Genomic DNA, 18736 nt, shown 5'->3' on the forward strand with positions numbered 1-18736 from the left:
ATATTGCAAAGTAGGTGGTTGGAGTAAATCATTAATAAAGCTGGTGACCGACTCACCCAACAAAGAAGGTGTCTTGGTGTGTCTATTCATTAGCTGCAAGCGTTTAAAGGTGGGGTAAAGTGGTATAATGCTCGGCAGTCTAGGGTTGCTCAGCTGAATGTGGTGATATCTTTCACTTAGGCTACTTTCACACTCGCGTTTTGGTTTCCGTTTGTGAGATCCGTCATGGGCTCTCACAAGCGGTCCAAAACGGATCAGTTTTGCCCTAATGCATTCTGAATGGAAAAGGATCCGCTCAGAATGCATCAGTTTGCCTCCGATCAGTCTCCATTCTGCTCTGGAGGCGAACACCAAAACGCTGCCTGCAGCGTATTTCTGTCAGTGAGATGCGCAGTGAGACGGATCCGTCCTGGCACACAATGTAAGTAAATGGGGACAGATCTGTTTTGTCTGACACAATCTGGCACAATAGAAAAAGGATTCTTGGGGCTCATGCCCACGAATGTAAGGGCTCCGTTCCAGTATTGCGGACCGCAAACACAGTATAAGGGCACTGGCCGTATGCGCTCCGTGCTGCAGATGCGGACCCACCGACTTGAATTGGTCCACGATCCACAAGATATGGCAAAAGATAGGACATGTTGTATCTTTTGCGGTGCGGAGGCCCAGACGCGAAAGCCCACAGAAGCGCTTCTTAGTGTTTCCGAGGGCTTCTGATCCCAGATCCACAAAAGATAGGACATGTCCTATCTTTAGCTGTATCTTGCGGATCGTAGACCCATTTAAGTCAATGGGTCCACATCCGCAGCACGGAGTGCATACAGCCAGTGCATGTATATTGCGGACGTGCCGTTTGCGGTCCGCAATACTGGCATAGAGCTCTTACGTTCGTGGGCATGAGCCCTTAAAGAGGACCTGTCACGTCTCTTGATATCTTTTTTACTAAATAATTGAACTGTTCATAACAATTCTGGGGTTTCATTTTCTTATAATTCTGTGTTGTGTTGTTCCTCTGTTATTCCTCCTATAAATGTATGAATAAATTGACAGCTGAACGTTGTCAATTTCTGATGGTCCCCAAATGGCATTAACTTCAGACAGAACAGCTGATGCTACCTATGTTTTCATGCAGTTTTAAAGAAAATCAAAAATGTTGCTCCTAATTACCCCGCACACTGCACCTATTAAAGGCTACTTTCACACTAGCGTTTTGGCCTTCCGTTTGTGAGATCCATTCAGGGCTCTCACAAGCGATCCAAAACTGATCAGTTTTGCCCTAATGCATTCTGAATGGAAAAGGATCCGCTCAGAATGCATCATTTTGCATCAGTTCTGTCTCCATTCCGCTTTGGAAGCAGACACCAAAATGCTGCTTGCAGCGTTTTGGTGTCCGTCTGACGAAACTGAGCCAAACGGATCCGTCCTGACACACAATGTAAGTCAACGGGGACGGATCAGTTTTCTATGACACAATCTGGCACAATAGAAAACGGATCCGTCCTCCATTGACTTTCAGTGGTGTTCGAGACGGATCCGTCTTGGCAATGTTAAAGATAATATAAACGGATCCGTTCTGAACAAATGCATGCGGTTGTATTATCTGAACGGATCCGTCTTGCCTTTTTTTTTAAAGATAATACAAACGAATTCGTTCTGAACGGATGCATGAGGTTGTATTATCTGAACGGATGCGTCTGTGCAGATCCATGACGGATCCCCACCAAACGCGAGTGTGAAAGTAGCTAAAGCCCTCCGTGCATGTTACAGCAGGGGGGCACGCTGCAATTCCCAGCATGCCGTGGGCTGCACTGGAATTTTTCTCCTTTCACAAGCAGACCTCTTCCTGCCATGGTGAATATCTGGTAATCCTGGAATGGAATGTCAGATGTTGACAGTCTTTTCTTGGAGAGGGATCACGGCCTGGGAGGGGTTACTCTCACACGGCCAGTACCACTTCCACGCCCCTGTGCACAGGACAGAAGAAAGTTTTTGTGTAGTATCAGAGTGAAGTGTGGATCTGTAAGAGAAGTACAGTCTGTGGAGCCTCGGAGGTGAAGTTTACCAGCACCATGACTTGCGAGCTCCAGTTTATCATTGGGGTTTCGTTATTTGCTTCCTTTTTACTGGTCTTTATGCTAAGAAGAAGGAGGTAAGTGTTTATGTGGTGCAGAAGTGACACCCTGCACCTCTCACGTCTCTCCACACTTCACTGAATCAGGAAATAATGCAGAAGTGTGTTCTGCAGCGACATGCTGACAGCACGAGAGGCACGCCGTGACCTGCAAACACGGGCTAATATGGGATTTAGGAAATATCATGTAGTTATTACCAGGAGAGCTGTACCTCATGTGGATAAGTCAGGGTACATGCACACGGCACTGTACTTTATGCACTGTACTATACGCATGGATTTCGCGCACCTAAATCCGCCTGGGCTACCTGTGGATTTGTCCTAGATCTCACCTTCGCATTCCAATGGGTGAAATCTGCACATTTGACTTGCTGCAGATCTCAAAGTCTGCACTGCTGGTCAATTCTCACTGTCTACATGAGATTTTGAAAATCCCATTTATCTAGCTGGCATCGTGCTACGCCGCAAACTTTCTGCATGAAAATCCACGCGTAATATGCACCGTGCACATGTGGTCTTATAGGGTATTTTTGGAACCCTGTGGGGGACAGTTGTCAAATCAGATACATCAGTTTTGTGGCTTAAAAATATAATGGCGAATGCAGAGTTTTCTGCAATATTTGGTCAATTTTTGTGAGATTTTGTGATCCTCGCCACTTTTCACAGTGGTCTATGTTTAAGAGCTGAAGGTGAGATTAGACCTGGACTATGGAACATTTACTATGTGCAGCTTTTGCATAAGTCGCAAAAAGTCGCAGCCTACTCCCCTGGTGTATACCACATTGCCCTCATGCCAAATACATATAATATTAAGGTGCAACATTTCATAAAATGGGCAAACACGCAAAGACAAGTGTCCCCCTGTGTGAATGTGTGACAATGTACCTTTTACTACAAGGACTTGTGTACATAGCATATTATGCACAGTGCCCCCGTAGCAGTGACATGCACAGTGCCCCCATAACAGTGACATGCACAGTGCCCCCATAACAGTGACATCCACAGCGCTCCCCTAACAGTGACATCCACAATACCCCCATAACAGTGACATCCACAGTGCCCCCATAACAGTGACATCCACAGTGCCCCCATAACAGTGACATCCACAGTGCCCCCATAACAGTGACATCCACAGTGCCCCCATAACAGTGACATCCACAGTGCCCCCATAACAGTGACATCCACAGCGCTCCCATAACAGTGACATCCACAGCGCTCCCATAACAGTGACATCCACAGCGCCCCCATAACAGTGACATCCACAGCGCCCCCATAACAGTGACATCCACATTGGCCTTATAGCAGTGAAGTTGTTATGCAAACTTGGTGTAAAAATGTGTGTATGTCTGTGAGGTGAAAACTGAAAGACCTGCGAGTTTCTATTGGCCAATAGGGATCATGTGACCATGTGTATGTGATTTAGGAAATTAATGAAGGACCCTTTGAGCTTCTGTTGGCGCCATAATCACTTTTATGTGGATATCTCAAGAACAATACGTCCTAGAGAGCTGAAGCCTCAAAAACCTGATTTACCTGTTTGCCATTGCCATGATTTACTGAAACGCCAAAGCACCTGATTTACCTATATGCCAAATTTGGTGCAGATTGGTCCATTTGTTTGACCACGCATAAAGAACAGACTACAGAAATTTTTATATATATATATATATATATATATATATATATATATATATACAGTTGAAACCAGAAGTTTACATACACTATATAAAAAGACACATATGCATGTTTTTCTCAATATTTGACATTAAATCAGAATAAACCTTTCCTGTTTTGGGTCAATTAGAAGGATTACCATAATTATTATTATTTGCCAAATTCACGACTAATGAGAGAATGTTTTAAGGCATTTTTATTACTTTCTGCAAAGTCAAAAGTTTACATACATTTCATTAATATTTAGTACCATTGCCCTTAGGGCCCATTCGCACAACCGTATTTATGGATCCGCACCCGTTAAGCAATTTTGCGGAAGGTCTACGGATCCATTCATTTCTATGGGCCCTCAAAAGATGCGGACAGTACACCATGGGCTGTCCGCATCTGTTATTCCGTACCGCGGCTCCGCAAAAATAAACTTCAATGTCCTATACTTGTCCGCAGAAAACGTTCCAAGGATCCATACAAGTCTAGGGATCTGCAAAAAAACTGAACATATTAACAACTCTGTTCTGTTTTTTTTGTCGGAGAAACGGTTCCGCTTTTTTGCGGATCCGCAAAGCAGTACGGTTGTGTGAATGGGCCCTTAGGCATTTTGTGGAACAGAATTGCGGACCCATTCATTTCTAGGGGCCGCACGATGCGCAGCCCGGCACCAGAAATGCGGACCTGCACTTCCGGGTCCGCATTTCCGTTCCCGAAAAAAATAGAACCTGTCCTATTCTTGTCCGCAATTGCAGACAAGAATAGGCATATTCTATTATAGCCTGCAATGTGCGCTCCACAAAATGCAGAACGCACATTGCCGTGTCCATGTTTTGCGGATTCACAAAACACGTTACGGACGCGTGAATGGACCCTTAAACTGTATGACTTGGGTTAAATGTTTTGAATATCCTTCCACAAGCTTCTCACAATAGTTGGTTGGAATTTGGGCCCATTCCTCCTGACCAAACTGGTGTAACTGAGCCATGTTTGTTGGTTGCCTTGCTCGCACCTGCCCATAAATTTGCAATAGGATTGAGATCAGGGCTTTGTGATGGCCACTCCAAAACATTGACTTTGTTATCCTTAAGCCACTTTGTAACCAGTTTAGCAGTATGCTTCAGGTCATTGTCCATTTGGAAGACCCATTTCCGCCCAAGCTTTAACTTCCTGGCTGATGTGTTGAGATGTTGCTTCAGTATTTCCACATAATCTTCTTTCCTCATGCACCAGTCCCTCCTGCAGCAAAACAACCCCACAACATGATGCTGCCACCCCTGTGTTTCATAGTTGGGATGGTGTTCTTAGGCTTCCAAGCTTCTCCCTTTTTCCTCCAAACATAACGAAAAAGTTAAGTTTTAGTTTCGTCAGACCATAGGACATGTCTCCTAAAATGTAGGTGGCTTTTTTTAATCTTGCTTTTTTTTATGTTTCTTTTGGAGTAATGGCTTCTTCCTGGTAGAGTGACCTTTCAGCCCATGTTGATACAGTACTCGTCTCACTGTGGATATTGACACAATCTTACCAGCTTCCACCATCATCTTCACAAGGCCTTTTGCTTTTGTTCTTGGGCTTATATTTACATGTCCGACCAAAGCACGTTAATCTCTGGAACACAGAACCTGTCCCCTTCCTGAGCGGTATGATGGCTGGACATTCCCATCTTGTTTGTACTTGCGTATAATTGTTTGTACAGATGAACGAGGCACCTTCAGGTATGTTGAAATTGCACCCAAGGTTGGGCCAGACTTGTGCAAGTCCACAATTCTCTTCCTGATATATACCGTGCCATCCACCGTTGCCAGCTGAAACTCTACAGTGCAAAGAAGAAGCCATTTCTAAGCAAGATCCACAAGCTCAGGCGTTTTCACTGGGCCAGGGATCATTTAAAATGGAGTGTGGCAAAATGGAAGACTGTTCTGTGGTCAGACGAGTCACGATTCGAAGTTCTTTTTGGAAATCTGGGACGCCATGTCATCCGGACCAAAGAGGACAAGGACAGCCCAAGTTGTTATCAACGCTTAGTTCAGAAGCCTGCATCTCTGATGGTATGGGGTTGCATGAGTGCGTGTGACATGGGCAGCTTGCATGTCTGGAAAGGCACCATCAATGCAGAAAAATATAATAAGGTTCTAGAACAACATATGCTCCCATCCAGACGTCATCTCTTTCAGGGAAGACCCTGCATTTTTCAACAAGATAATGCCAGACCACATTCTGCATCAATCACAACATCATGGCTGCGTAGGAGAAGGATACGGGTACTGAAATGGCCAGTCTGCAGTCCAGATCTTTCACCTATAGAGAACATTTGGCGCATCATAAAGAGGAAGGTGCAACAAAGAAGGCCCAAGACGATTGAACAGTTAGAGGCCTGTATTAGACAAGAATGGGAGAGCATTCCTATTTCTAAACTTGAGAAACTGGTCTCTTCGGTCCCCAGACGTCTGTTAAGTGATGTAAGAAGAAGGGGAGATGCCACACAGTGGTGAAAATGGCCTTGTCCCAACTTTTTGGGGATTTGTTGACACCATGAAATTCTGATTCAACATTTTTTCCCTTAAAATGGTACATTTTCTCAGTTTAAACTTTTGTTCCGCGATTTATGTTCTATTCTGAATAAGATATTAGAAGTTGGCACCTCCACATCATTGCATTCAGTTTTTATTCATGATTTGTATAGTGTCCCAACTTTTTTGGAATTCGGTTTGTAATTATGGTAATCCTAAAACCAAAATAAGGAAAGGTTTATTCTGATTTCATGTCAGAAAAAACATGCATATGTGTCTTTTTATATAGTGTATGTAAACTTCTGGTTTCAACTGTGTATATACATATATATATATATGATGAAGCCTCCATATAAAATCAGATGTGGTATAGAGTGGCCCTACAGAATTTGATGGGTGACGTATAATAGACAAAATAAAAGTTATGACTACACGGCTTCGTTTATTAGAATACGAGAAAGGTTATGGTCAAAATAAATTACATAGTCCCTCTCTTAACAAAGAGGTTCTGCAGCAGCTTGGAAATACTTTATAAATTGTGTTCTGGGAAGTGAAGACGAGAACTTTGTCTTCCTGAGCAGATGTACACTGTATTTGACTCTATGGGGGAGATTTATCAAACTGGTGTAAAGTAGAACTGGCTTAGTTGCCCATAGCAACCAATCAGATTCCACCTTTCATTTTCCAAAGGAGCTGGCAACTAAGACAGTTCTACTTTACGCCAGTTTGGTAAATCTCCCCTGATGTTTCTCTCAAGGAGGATTCTCGAGTAGCTGGGACAATGATTGGAGAGGTCTGGGGTTTTTCTGGTTGTAGCAAGATATGCCCTATCTACAGGATAGGGGATAACTATTCGATTGGTGGAGGTCCTTATTTCAGGTAAAGAATCATTTATGTGTTCAGCCAAATTTAGTACAATGCAGTACATGGGCAGGACATTCATTTGGAGGGACCAACCCTTTGGGCTTTGGACCGCACTTATGGTAGAACAACAGCAAAAACTGTGCTTTCTACTACGACGTACAATTTTGTTGAGGCAACATTTTGTGGTCTTGTTGTGGCGCTTTGCTGTGATTTTGGAAAACCACAATAAAACAGCTGTATTCAGACTCGCTCTATGGCTGCACAGAGGTGACCTCCATTTCACTATATTCACTACATTACGCCAGGACTACTGTACGAAACTGAATGCTTGAATCTGGCCTAATAGTGACTGTCTCCAGAAATTTACCGGGGAAGAGTTATCAAAACTGGTGTAAAGGTAATATGGCTTTTGCCCATAGCAACCAATCAGATTCCACCTTTCATATTTCAGAGCTCCTTTAGAAAAATGAAAGGTGGACAACTAAGCCAGTTTTCCTTTACACCAGTTTTGATAAATCTCCCCCTTCAATGTCTTCAGAGATGCAAAAACACAAGGGATCTCTGTAAAAAGTAATTTTCAAGAAATTTGACATTACTATACATGGCTGGATAATGTATGAAGTTGTGTCTGGTGTCACCTTAGGTAACCCACTTTTTAGGGTTACGTTCCATGGCTCATGTTGTTCGAGATTTTATTACATTATTTTCACATGACTGTATGTGTTTTGCAGTCTGCATCGTTTTTTTTTTGCCGATCCATTGTAATAATGCCTACCTTTGTGAGCAAAACGGACATACGAATGCGGATAGCACACAGTGTGCTGTCCGCATTTTTCGCGGACCAGTTGAAATGAATGGGTCCGCATCCGATCCACAAAAATTTTTTTACGGACACGGAAACAAAATACGTTCGTGTGAATGTAGCCTTAGTCTTATCATATAGTGTATGCACTTTTTATTTGCTTGTGTTGCTTTTATTACATAAGAAAATCTAGCCGTCCCCTATATAACAGAACATCGGAGGCAGGTTTTGGTTGTCCAAAGGCAATTAGACATTTCTGAGCGGTGCACAGTGGGGATGATAGGCTACCTTCTTTTGCAGGTCTGCAGTACAAGTGAAACTCGAAAAAATTGAATATCGTGCAAAAGTCCATTTATTTCAGTAATGCAACTTCAAAGGAATTGCATTAATGCAGCTTAAAATTAGAATTTTGTGAAAAGGTTCAATATTCTAGGCTCAAAGTGTCAGACTCTAGTCAGCTAATTAATCCATACCCCCTGAGCAAATGGTACCTGAGATTGTGACTTTGGGGTTTTATAAGCTATAAGCCATAATCATCCAAATTATAACAAATAAAGGCTTGAAATATCTCACTTTGCATGTAATGAGTCTCTCTCATATGTTAGTTTCACCTTTTAAGTTGAATTACTGAAATAAATTAACTTTGCACAATCTTCAAATTTTTCGAGTTTTACCTGTATGCAGTGAGAGCCAGAAGGAATGGGGATCTGAATAAATGATTTTAACATAAAGAGGCTCTGTGGATTTTAATGTTAGATACAAGATCCCCTAATGAACTGGAAGTGATCGACTTTATATCTACTAATGAGTAGGGATGAGCGAACTCGAACTGTATAGTTCGGGTTCGTACCGAATTTTGGGGTGTCCGTGACACGGACCCGAACTCGGACATTTTCGTAAAAGTCCGGGTTCGGGTTCGGTGTTCGTCGCTTTCTTGGCGCTTTTGTGACGCTTTCTTGGCGCTTTTTGAAAGGCTGCAAAGCAGCCAATCAACAAGCGTCATACTACTTGCCCCAAGAGGCCGTCACAGCCATGCCTACTATTGGCATGGCTGTGATTGGCCAGAGCACCATGTGACCCAGCCTCTATTTAAGCTGGAGTCACATAGCGCCGCCCGTCACTCTGCTCTGATTAGCGTAGGGAGAGGTTGCGGATGCGACAGTAGGGCGAGATTAGGCAGATTAACTCCTCCAAAGGACTTCACTTGATTAATCGATCGATCTGCAGCTGTGCATCATTGAGCTGCTGAAATTCAAATGCTCACTCACTGTTTTTAGGCTGCCCAGACCGTTTGTCAGTCACTTTTTTCTGGGGTGATCGGCGGCCATTTTGTGTCTTGTGCGGTGCTGCGACCAAGTGCATCCAAGCTGCGACCAAGTGCATTTAACCCTCAATGGTGTGGTTGTTTTTTGGCTAAAGCCTACATCAGGGTGAAGCTGTCACACCAAGTGCATTTAACCAGCAATAGTCTGTTCATTTTTTTGGCCATATACTAAATCAGGGGCAAGCTGCGCCTGTCACCAAGTGCATTTAACCCTCAATGGTGTGGTTGTTTTTTGGCTAAAGCCTACATCAGGGTGAAGCTGTCACACCAAGTGCATTTAACCAGCAATAGTCTGTTCATTTTTTGGCCATATACTACATCAGGGGCAAGCTGCGCCCGTCACCAAGTGCATTTAACCCTCAGTAGTGTGGTGCGTCAAGCTGTGACACCAAGTGCATTTAACCAGCAATAGTCTGTTCATTTTTTGGCCATATACTAAATCAGGGGCAAGCTGCGCCCGTCACCAAGTGCATTTAACCAGCAATAGTGTGGTTATTTTTTGGCCATATCCCAGTCTAATTCTGTCACTAAATCCATACCGGTCACCCAGCGCCTAAATACTAGGCCTCAAATTTATATCCCGCTAAATCTCTCGTTACCGCTGTCCTGTTGTGGCTGGGAAAGTTATTTAGTGTCCGTCAAAGCACATTTTTTGTTCTGGGTTGAAGTACAATTCCCAATTTAGCAATTTCATAATTTAGTGGTTCCTGCTATATCAGAGCTATTTGAAATCTATCCCTAAAAGGGTATATAATATTCAAGGTGCACATTGGGTCATTCAGAATAACTTCACACACACCCGCTACTGTGTATTTCCAAGTCTAATTCTGTCACTAAACCCATACCTGTCACCCAGCGCCTAAATACTAGGCCTCAAATTTATATCCTGCTAAATCTCTCGTTACCGCTGTCCTGTTGTGGCTGGGAAAGTTATTTAGTGTCCGTCAAAGCACATTTTTTGTTCTGGGTTGAAATACAATTCCCAATTTAGCAATTTCATAATTTAGTGGTTTCTGCTATATCAGAGCTATTTGAAATCTATCCCTAAAAGGGTATATAATATTCAAGGTGCACATTGGGTCATTCAGAATAACTTCACACACACCCGCTACTGTGTATTTCTAAGTCTAATTCTGTCACTAAACCCATACCTGTCACCCAGCGCCTAAATACTAGGCCTCAAATTTATATCCTGCTAAATCTCTCGTTAACGCTGTCCTGTTGTGGCTGGGAAAGTTATTTAGTGTCCGTCAAAGCACATTTTTTGTTCTGGGTTTAAATACAATTCCCAATTTAACAATTTCATAATTTAGTGGTTTCTGCTATATCAGAGCTATTTGAAATCTATCCCTAAAAGGGTATATAATATTCAAGGTGCACATTGGGTCATTCAGAATAACTTCACACACACCCGCTACTGTGTATTTCCAAGTCTAATTCTGTCACTAAACCCATACCTGTCACCCAGCGCCTAAATACTAGGCCTCAAATTTATATCCTGCTAAATCTCTCGTTAACGCTGTCCTGTTGTGGCTGGGAAAGTTATTTAGTGTCCGTCAAAGCACATTTTTTGTTCTGGGTTGAAATACAATTCCCAATTTAGCAATTTCATAATTTAGTGGTTTCTGCTATATCAGAGCTATTTGAAATCTATCCCTAAAAGGGTATATAATATTCAAGGTGCACATTGGGTCATTCAGAATAACTTCACACACACCCGCTACTGTGTATTTCTAAGTCTAATTCTGTCACTAAACCCATACCTGTCACCCAGCGCCTAAATACTAGGCCTCAAATTTATATCCTGCTAAATCTCTCGTTAACGCTGTCCTGTTGTGGCTGGGAAAGTTATTTAGTGTCCGTCAAAGCACATTTTTTGTTCTGGGTTTAAATACAATTCCCAATTTAACAATTTCATAATTTAGTGGTTTCTGCTATATCAGAGCTATTTGAAATCTATCCCTAAAAGGGTATATAATATTCAAGGTGCACATTGGGTCATTCAGAATAACTTCACACACACCCGCTACTGTGTATTTCCAAGTCTAATTCTGTCACTAAACCCATACCTGTCACCCAGCGCCTAAATACTAGGCCTCAAATTTATATCCTGCTAAATCTCTCGTTAACGCTGTCCTGTTGTGGCTGGGAAAGTTATTTAGTGTCCGTCAAAGCACATTTTTTGTTCTGGGTTTAAATACAATTCCCAATTTAACAATTTCATAATTTAGTGGTTTCTGCTATATCAGAGCTATTTGAAATCTATCCCTAAAAGGGTATATAATATTCAAGGTGCACATTGGGTCATTCAGAATAACTTCACACACACCCGCTACTGTGTATTTCCAAGTCTAATTCTGTCACTAAACCCATACCTGTCACCCAGCGCCTAAATACTAGGCCTCAAATTTATATCCTGCTAAATCTCTCGTTAACGCTGTCCTGTTGTGGCTGGGAAAGTTATTTAGTGTCCGTCAAAGCACATTTTTTGTTCTGGGTTGAAATACAATTCCCAATTTAGCAATTTCATAATTTAGTGGTTTCTGCTATATCAGAGCTATTTGAAATCTATCCCTAAAAGGGTATATAATATTCAAGGTGCACATTGGGTCATTCAGAATAACTTCACACACACCCGCTACTGTGTATTTCTAAGTCTAATTCTGTCACTAAACCCATACCTGTCACCCAGCGCCTAAATACTAGGCCTCAAATTTATATCCTGCTAAATCTCTCGTTAACGCTGTCCTGTTGTGGCTGGGAAAGTTATTTAGTGTCCGTCAAAGCACATTTTTTGTTCTGGGTTTAAATACAATTCCCAATTTAACAATTTCATAATTTAGTGGTTTCTGCTATATCAGAGCTATTTGAAATCTATCCCTAAAAGGGTATATAATATTCAAGGTGCACATTGGGTCATTCAGAATAACTTCACACACACCCGCTACTGTGTATTTCCAAGTCTAATTCTGTCACTAAACCCATACCTGTCACCCAGCGCCTAAATACTAGGCCTCAAATTTATATCCTGCTAAATCTCTCGTTAACGCTGTCCTGTTGTGGCTGGGAAAGTTATTTAGTGTCCGTCAAAGCACATTTTTTGTTCTGGGTTTAAATACAATTCCCAATTTAACAATTTCATAATTTAGTGGTTTCTGCTATATCAGAGCTATTTGAAATCTATCCCTAAAAGGGTATATAATATTCAAGGTGCACATTGGGTCATTCAGAATAACTTCACACACACCCGCTACTGTGTATTTCCAAGTCTAATTCTGTCACTAAACCCATACCTGTCACCCAGCGCCTAAATACTAGGCCTCAAATTTATATCCTGCTAAATCTCTCGTTAACGCTGTCCTGTTGTGGCTGGGAAAGTTATTTAGTGTCCGTCAAAGCACATTTTTTGTTCTGGGTTTAAATACAATTCCCAATTTAACAATTTCATAATTTAGTGGTTTCTGCTATATCAGAGCTATTTGAAATCTATCCCTAAAAGGGTATATAATATTCAAGGTGCACATTGGGTCATTCAGAATAACTTCACACACACCCGCTACTGTGTATTTCCAAGTCTAATTCTGTCACTAAACCCATACCTGTCACCCAGCGCCTAAATACTAGGCCTCAAATTTATATCCTGCTAAATCTCTCGTTAACGCTGTCCTGTTGTGGCTGGGAAAGTTATTTAGTGTCCGTCAAAGCACATTTTTTGTTCTGGGTTAAAATACAATTCCCAATTTACAATTCCCATGTGCACACCCCTCCACGTACTGACTGATGGTTCGGCCCCATTCAACTTCTGGGTCTCTAAATTGTCCACGTGGCCAGAGCTAGCCTTTTATGCCTTGGAGGTGCTGGCCTGCCCGGCAGCCAGCGTTTTGTCTGAACGTGTATTCAGCACGGCAGGGGGCGTCATTACAGACAAACGCAGCCGCCTGTCTACAGCCAATGTGGACAAGCTGACGTTCATAAAAATGAACCAGGCATGGATCCCACAGGACCTGTCCGTCCCTTGTCCAGATTAGACATTAACTACCTCCCCATAACCATATATTATTGGACTCCAGGGCACTTCCTCATTCAATCCTATTTTTATTTTCATTTTACCATTATATTGCGAGGCTACCCAAAGTTGAATGAACCTCTCCTCTGCCTGTGTGCTAGGCCTAAATATATGCCAATGGACTGTTGCAGTGGTGGCTGACATGAAGCCTGATTCTCTGCTATGACATGCAGACTAATTCTCTGCTGACATGAAGCCAGATTGTCTGTTACGGGACCTCTCTGCTCTGCCTGTGTGCTAGGCCTAAATATATGCCAATGGACTGTTGCAGTGGTGGGTGACGTGAAGCCTCATTCTCTGCTATGACATGCAGACTGATTCTCTGCTGACATGAAGCCAGATTGTCTGTTACGGGACCTCTCTGCTCTGCCTGTGTGCTAGGCCTAAATATATGCCAATGGACTGTTGCAGTGGTGGGTGACGTGAAGCCTCATTCTCTGCTATGACATGCAGACTGATTCTCTGCTGTCATGAAGCCAGATTGTCTGTTACGGGACCTCTCTGCTCTGCCTGTGTGCTAGGCCTAAATATATGCCAATGGACTGTTGCAGTGGTGGGTGACGTGAAGCCTCATTCTCTGCTATGACATGCAGACTGATTCTCTGCTGACATGAAGCCAGATCGTCTGTTACGGGACCTCTCTGCTCTGCCTGTGTGCTAGGCCTAAATATATGCCAATGGACTGTTGCAGTGGTGGGTGACGTGAAGCCTCATTCTCTGCTATGACATGCAGACTGATTCTCTGCTGTCATGAAGCCAGATTGTCTGTTACGGGACCTCTCTGCTCTGCCTGTGTGCTAGGCCTAAATATATGCCAATGGACTGTTGCAGTGGTGGGTGACGTGAAGCCTCATTCTCTGCTATGACATGCAGACTGATTCTCTGCTGACATGAAGCCAGATTGTCTGTTACGGGACCTCTCTGCTCTGCCTGTGTGCTAGGCCTAAATATATGCCAATGGACTGTTGCAGTGGTGGGTGACGTGAAGCCTCATTCTCTGCTATGACATGCAGACTGATTCTCTGCTGTCATGAAGCCAGATTGTCTGTTACGGGACCTCTCTGCTCTGCCTGTGTGCTAGGCCTAAATATATGCCAATGGACTGTTGCAGTGGTGGGTGACGTGAAGCCTCATTCTCTGCTATGACATGCAGACTGATTCTCTGCTGACATGAAGCCAGATCGTCTGTTACGGGACCTCTCTGCTCTGCCTGTGTGCTAGGCCTAAATATATGCCAATGGACTGTTGCAGTGGTGGGTGACGTGAAGCCTCATTCTCTGCTATGACATGCAGACTGATTCTCTGCTGACATGAAGCCAGATCGTCTGTTACGGGACCTCTCTGCTCTGCCTGTGTGCTAGGCCTAAATATATGCCAATGGACTGTTGCAGTGGTGGGTGACGTGAAGCCTCATTCTCTGCTATGACATGCAGACTGATTCTCTGCTGTCATGAAGCCAGATTGTCTGTTACGGGACCTCTCTGCTCTGCCTGTGTGCTAGGCCTAAATATATGCCAATGGACTGTTGCAGTGGTGGGTGACGTGAAGCCTCATTCTCTGCTATGACATGCAGACTGATTCTCTGCTGACATGAAGCCAGATCGTCTGTTACGGGACCTCTCTCCTCTGCCTGGGTGCTGGGCCTAAATTTATGACAATGGACTGTTGCAGTGGTGGCTGACGTGAAGCCTGATTCTCTGCTATGACATGCAGACTGATTCTCTGCTGACATGAAGCCAGATCCTCTGTTACGGGACCTCTCTCCTCTGCCTGGGTGCTGGGCCTAAATTTATGAAAATGGACTCTTACAGTGGTGGGTGACGTGAAGCCTGATTCTCTGCTATGACATGAAGACTGATTCTCTGCTGACATGAAGCCAGATTGTCTGTTACGGGACCTCTCTCCTCTGCCTGGGTGCCGGGGCCTAAATATCTGAGAATGGACTGTTCCAGTGGTGGGTGACGGGAAGCCAGATTCTCTGCTATGGAACCTCTCTCCAATTGATTTTGGTTAATTTTTATTTATTTAATTTTTATTTTAATTAATTTCCCTATCCACATTTGTTTGCAGGGGATTTACCTACATGTTGCTGCCTTTTGCAGCCCTCTAGCCCTTTCCTGGGCTGTTTTACAGCCGTTTTAGTGCCGAAAAGTTCGGGTCCCCATTGACTTCAATGGGGTTCGGGTTCGGGACGAAGTTCGGATCGGGTTCGGATCCCGAACCCGAACATTTCCGGGATGTTCGGCCGAACTTCTCGAACCCGAACATCCAGGTGTTCGCTCAACTCTACTAATGAGTTGAACGAAAGATCCAAAGCTGATTCATTATTGGTTTGTAATTCTGTTTTTCCATACAACATTTACAATGTATTTGCTTTGTGTAGGAAAACTTTGTCTTGTCTAAAATTGCGCGATACTTTACTAAATGACTTTGGTATTTCTATCTGCGGATTTAAAAACATTTTAAAATAGGAATCTGTACTGGGAGGTACCTCAGACTTCAGATTCCTATTTTTTTATATTTTTAAATCCGCATATAGGAATACCGAAGTCATTTTCCAAAGTCTTGCAGAACTTCGGACAAGACAAAGTTTTCCTACACGGAGCAAATAAATTGTAAATGTGGTATTACAAACCAAGGGGGAGCTTGGCATATACAGTATACAGTAATTACATAGAAAATTGGGCTGGGCATAACATTTTCAATAGATGGTTCCGCAAAAACAGAACGGATACGGAAGACATACGGATGCATTTCCGTATGTCTTCCATTTTTTTTTCCGGACCCATTGACTTGATTGTGATTTCCAGGCAATAATAGCACATGTTCTATCTTTCAATGGAACGGAAAAACAAACATACAGAAACGCAATGCATACGGAGTACATTCCTTTTTTTGGCGGAACCATTGAAATGAATGGTTCCGTATACGGACTGTATATGGAACGCAAAAAACGGCCCGTAAAGCGAAAAAAAAAAAACTACAGTGTGAAAGAGGCTTAAGGGTCTATTCACACTTTCGTATGTGTTTTGCGGATAAAACAAGTTCCAGTTCAAATTGATAATCTGGTATGATTACTGCAGCACAGAATGAATATCAAAATGTATCCAAATTCAAGGCAATTTGTTGCAGTATGATCGGGGTGATAGTGGTTGGTAAGTTTCTACCAGTATCAGCGCTTATGAAGATTTGATTCAATCCGCCATATAACAAAGCCTCAGCAACACATAGTTAATGAGGGACCTGCAAATGAGGGTAAGAGGATCTCAAGCCGGTATACATCAGTGCGGCGTCCCGTCTGTATTTTTCCCGGCGCTCACGTCTCCAGAAGTTTTCCCTCTGCAGTCCCGTTGATCCTGTATGTTGTCTGTATCTGTGTGCGGGCTTTCTCTGCGTCTCACGTGGAGTAGGATAGTGCTTGTGGGTTCGATTCAATGGAGCACTTCAGCGTAGTCCTGACGTCAGCAGTGACACTGGGATTTCCTCTTGCACGTGATTCGAATATCAAGGAGCGGTGCGCTGAGTTCAATGGAATACCTATATATGGCTATTCACATTAATGCATCCATGCGCTTTATACTTATAAAGTTAAGAAACAATCCAAAAGTTCTTTATCTTTAGCTTGCAAGCAAAATTCACCCCCAACTTCCTCAAATGCCTTTCAGGACCCGTAGTCCATTCATCAGTGAGTGGTGGTAACATATTCTATGCAAATACAATTTGAGACACAGATACCAATCACAAGAGGAGAATTACGAACCATACTTTCCGTATCCACCACAACAATCGATGGAAACAACACACCAAAAAAGGTACACTCACAAACACAGATATCCAATGAGGGAACACGAGGGAAAAAAACAAAATACGAAGAGGAAGAGGGAAGAAGACATTACAAAAATTAAATGGAGACCCGTTAGTTAATGATGCTGTGATCAATTTAAGTTCAGCCACTCTCACATTAGCACAAAATCAGTTATTAAATAAGGGACTTAATTTTGCACCAACAAATAAACTAAACAAATTTGACACCTTTATAGGTGTAGACAAATCTATTAGGAGGTTATGCCTCAAAAAATATTACACAAAAAATCTTATTACTCGTGATCTTTTCGAAAATGACCAATATGTACATACATCACTGAAAAGAACTTCTAAAAAATATCCTCGTCAAGAAATAGGTCAAGGATTGGCAGCTTTTAAACAGAACGTGGAGAGTGATATAAGGAAACTAAATGAGAGACCGAGAATGAAGAACAATTTAACTAATAAAGAAATAAATGCGATCAGGGAGTTATAGTCACTAAAGAATCACTATACACCCAGCGGATAAGGGTGGGGCAATAGTCATCCAGGACACCTTAAAATACAATGAGGAATGTAATAGACAGCTATCTGATTTAAATACCTATAAACAACTGGGTAGGGACCCAACAAAACAATTTTATGATGAACTAACCATTTACTGTAACAAAGGCCTGAATCAGGGTTTTTTAACTGAAAATAAACTGAATTTTATTTTAGATACTGAACGATTACCAGCACTATACTGTTTACCAAAAATACACAAGAGCAAAGATAATCCACTAGGTCGCCCGATTATATCGGGTATTGGTTCAATTACGTCTAATTTATCTAAATATTTGGATGGATTGTTACAACCTAAAGTAAAAAAAATAACATCTTACACTAAAGACACCACCCAAATAATACAGATATTAGAAAATTTGAAGTTTGAGTCTCAGTGGATCATGGGGACACTGCATGTCCAATCATTATGTATGAGTATTGAACATGATCACAGTATAGCAGCTGTAAAACAACTGTTAATTCAAAAGAAAAGACTCCCCGTTGCACAAATTGTTTACGTAGTAGAAGGGATTTATTTTATTTTAAAACACAACTATTTTACCTTTGATTCTAACTATTATCTTCAAGTACAGGGCACTGCCATGGGTACCAGGTTCGCCCCCAGTTACGCAAATTAATTTATGGCGCAGTGGGAGGACCATACCATTGCGCCAAGACTAGGGACAAACCTGGTACTCTGGCAATGTTATATCGATGATTGTATGGAAAGGAGAAAAAGAACTATTGGAAACATTTTTAGGAGAAATTAATATTAATTTATATAATTTGCAATTTACATCAAACATTAGTACACATTCAGTGGAATTCTTGACCCTCCAAATCACGATTATAGGAGACAGATTTATATGTAATACTTTCCAGAAGCCTACAGCTAAAAATAGCTATATATTACACACTAGTTGCCACTTCACCAAATGGCCTTCTAATATACCACAGGGACAATTCCGTAGAGTCAAAAGGAATTGTACAGAAGATAGCAAATTTGAACAAGAAGCGATCCACGTGA

The 18736-nt window shown here is 42.3% G+C and overlaps 1 protein-coding gene across 1 annotated transcript in view; it reads left to right on the top strand.

Moving 5' to 3' along the window:
* The first annotated feature begins 1950 nt into the window (after nucleotides 1-1950).
* LOC122938626 (cytochrome P450 7B1) overlaps nucleotides 1951-18736 on the top strand; it is a 242314-nt gene continuing 225528 nt past the window's right edge. The window contains exon 1 of the mRNA XM_044294276.1: nucleotides 1951-2149. Coding sequence (XP_044150211.1) covers nucleotides 2070-2149 — 80 coding nt within the window. The 5' untranslated portion in view covers nucleotides 1951-2069. The remainder of the gene's footprint in view (nucleotides 2150-18736) is intronic.

The sequence above is a fragment of the Bufo gargarizans genome, chromosome 5 (genome assembly GCF_014858855.1).
Source record: "Bufo gargarizans isolate SCDJY-AF-19 chromosome 5, ASM1485885v1, whole genome shotgun sequence".
NCBI classification, from domain to species: domain Eukaryota; kingdom Metazoa; phylum Chordata; class Amphibia; order Anura; family Bufonidae; genus Bufo; species Bufo gargarizans.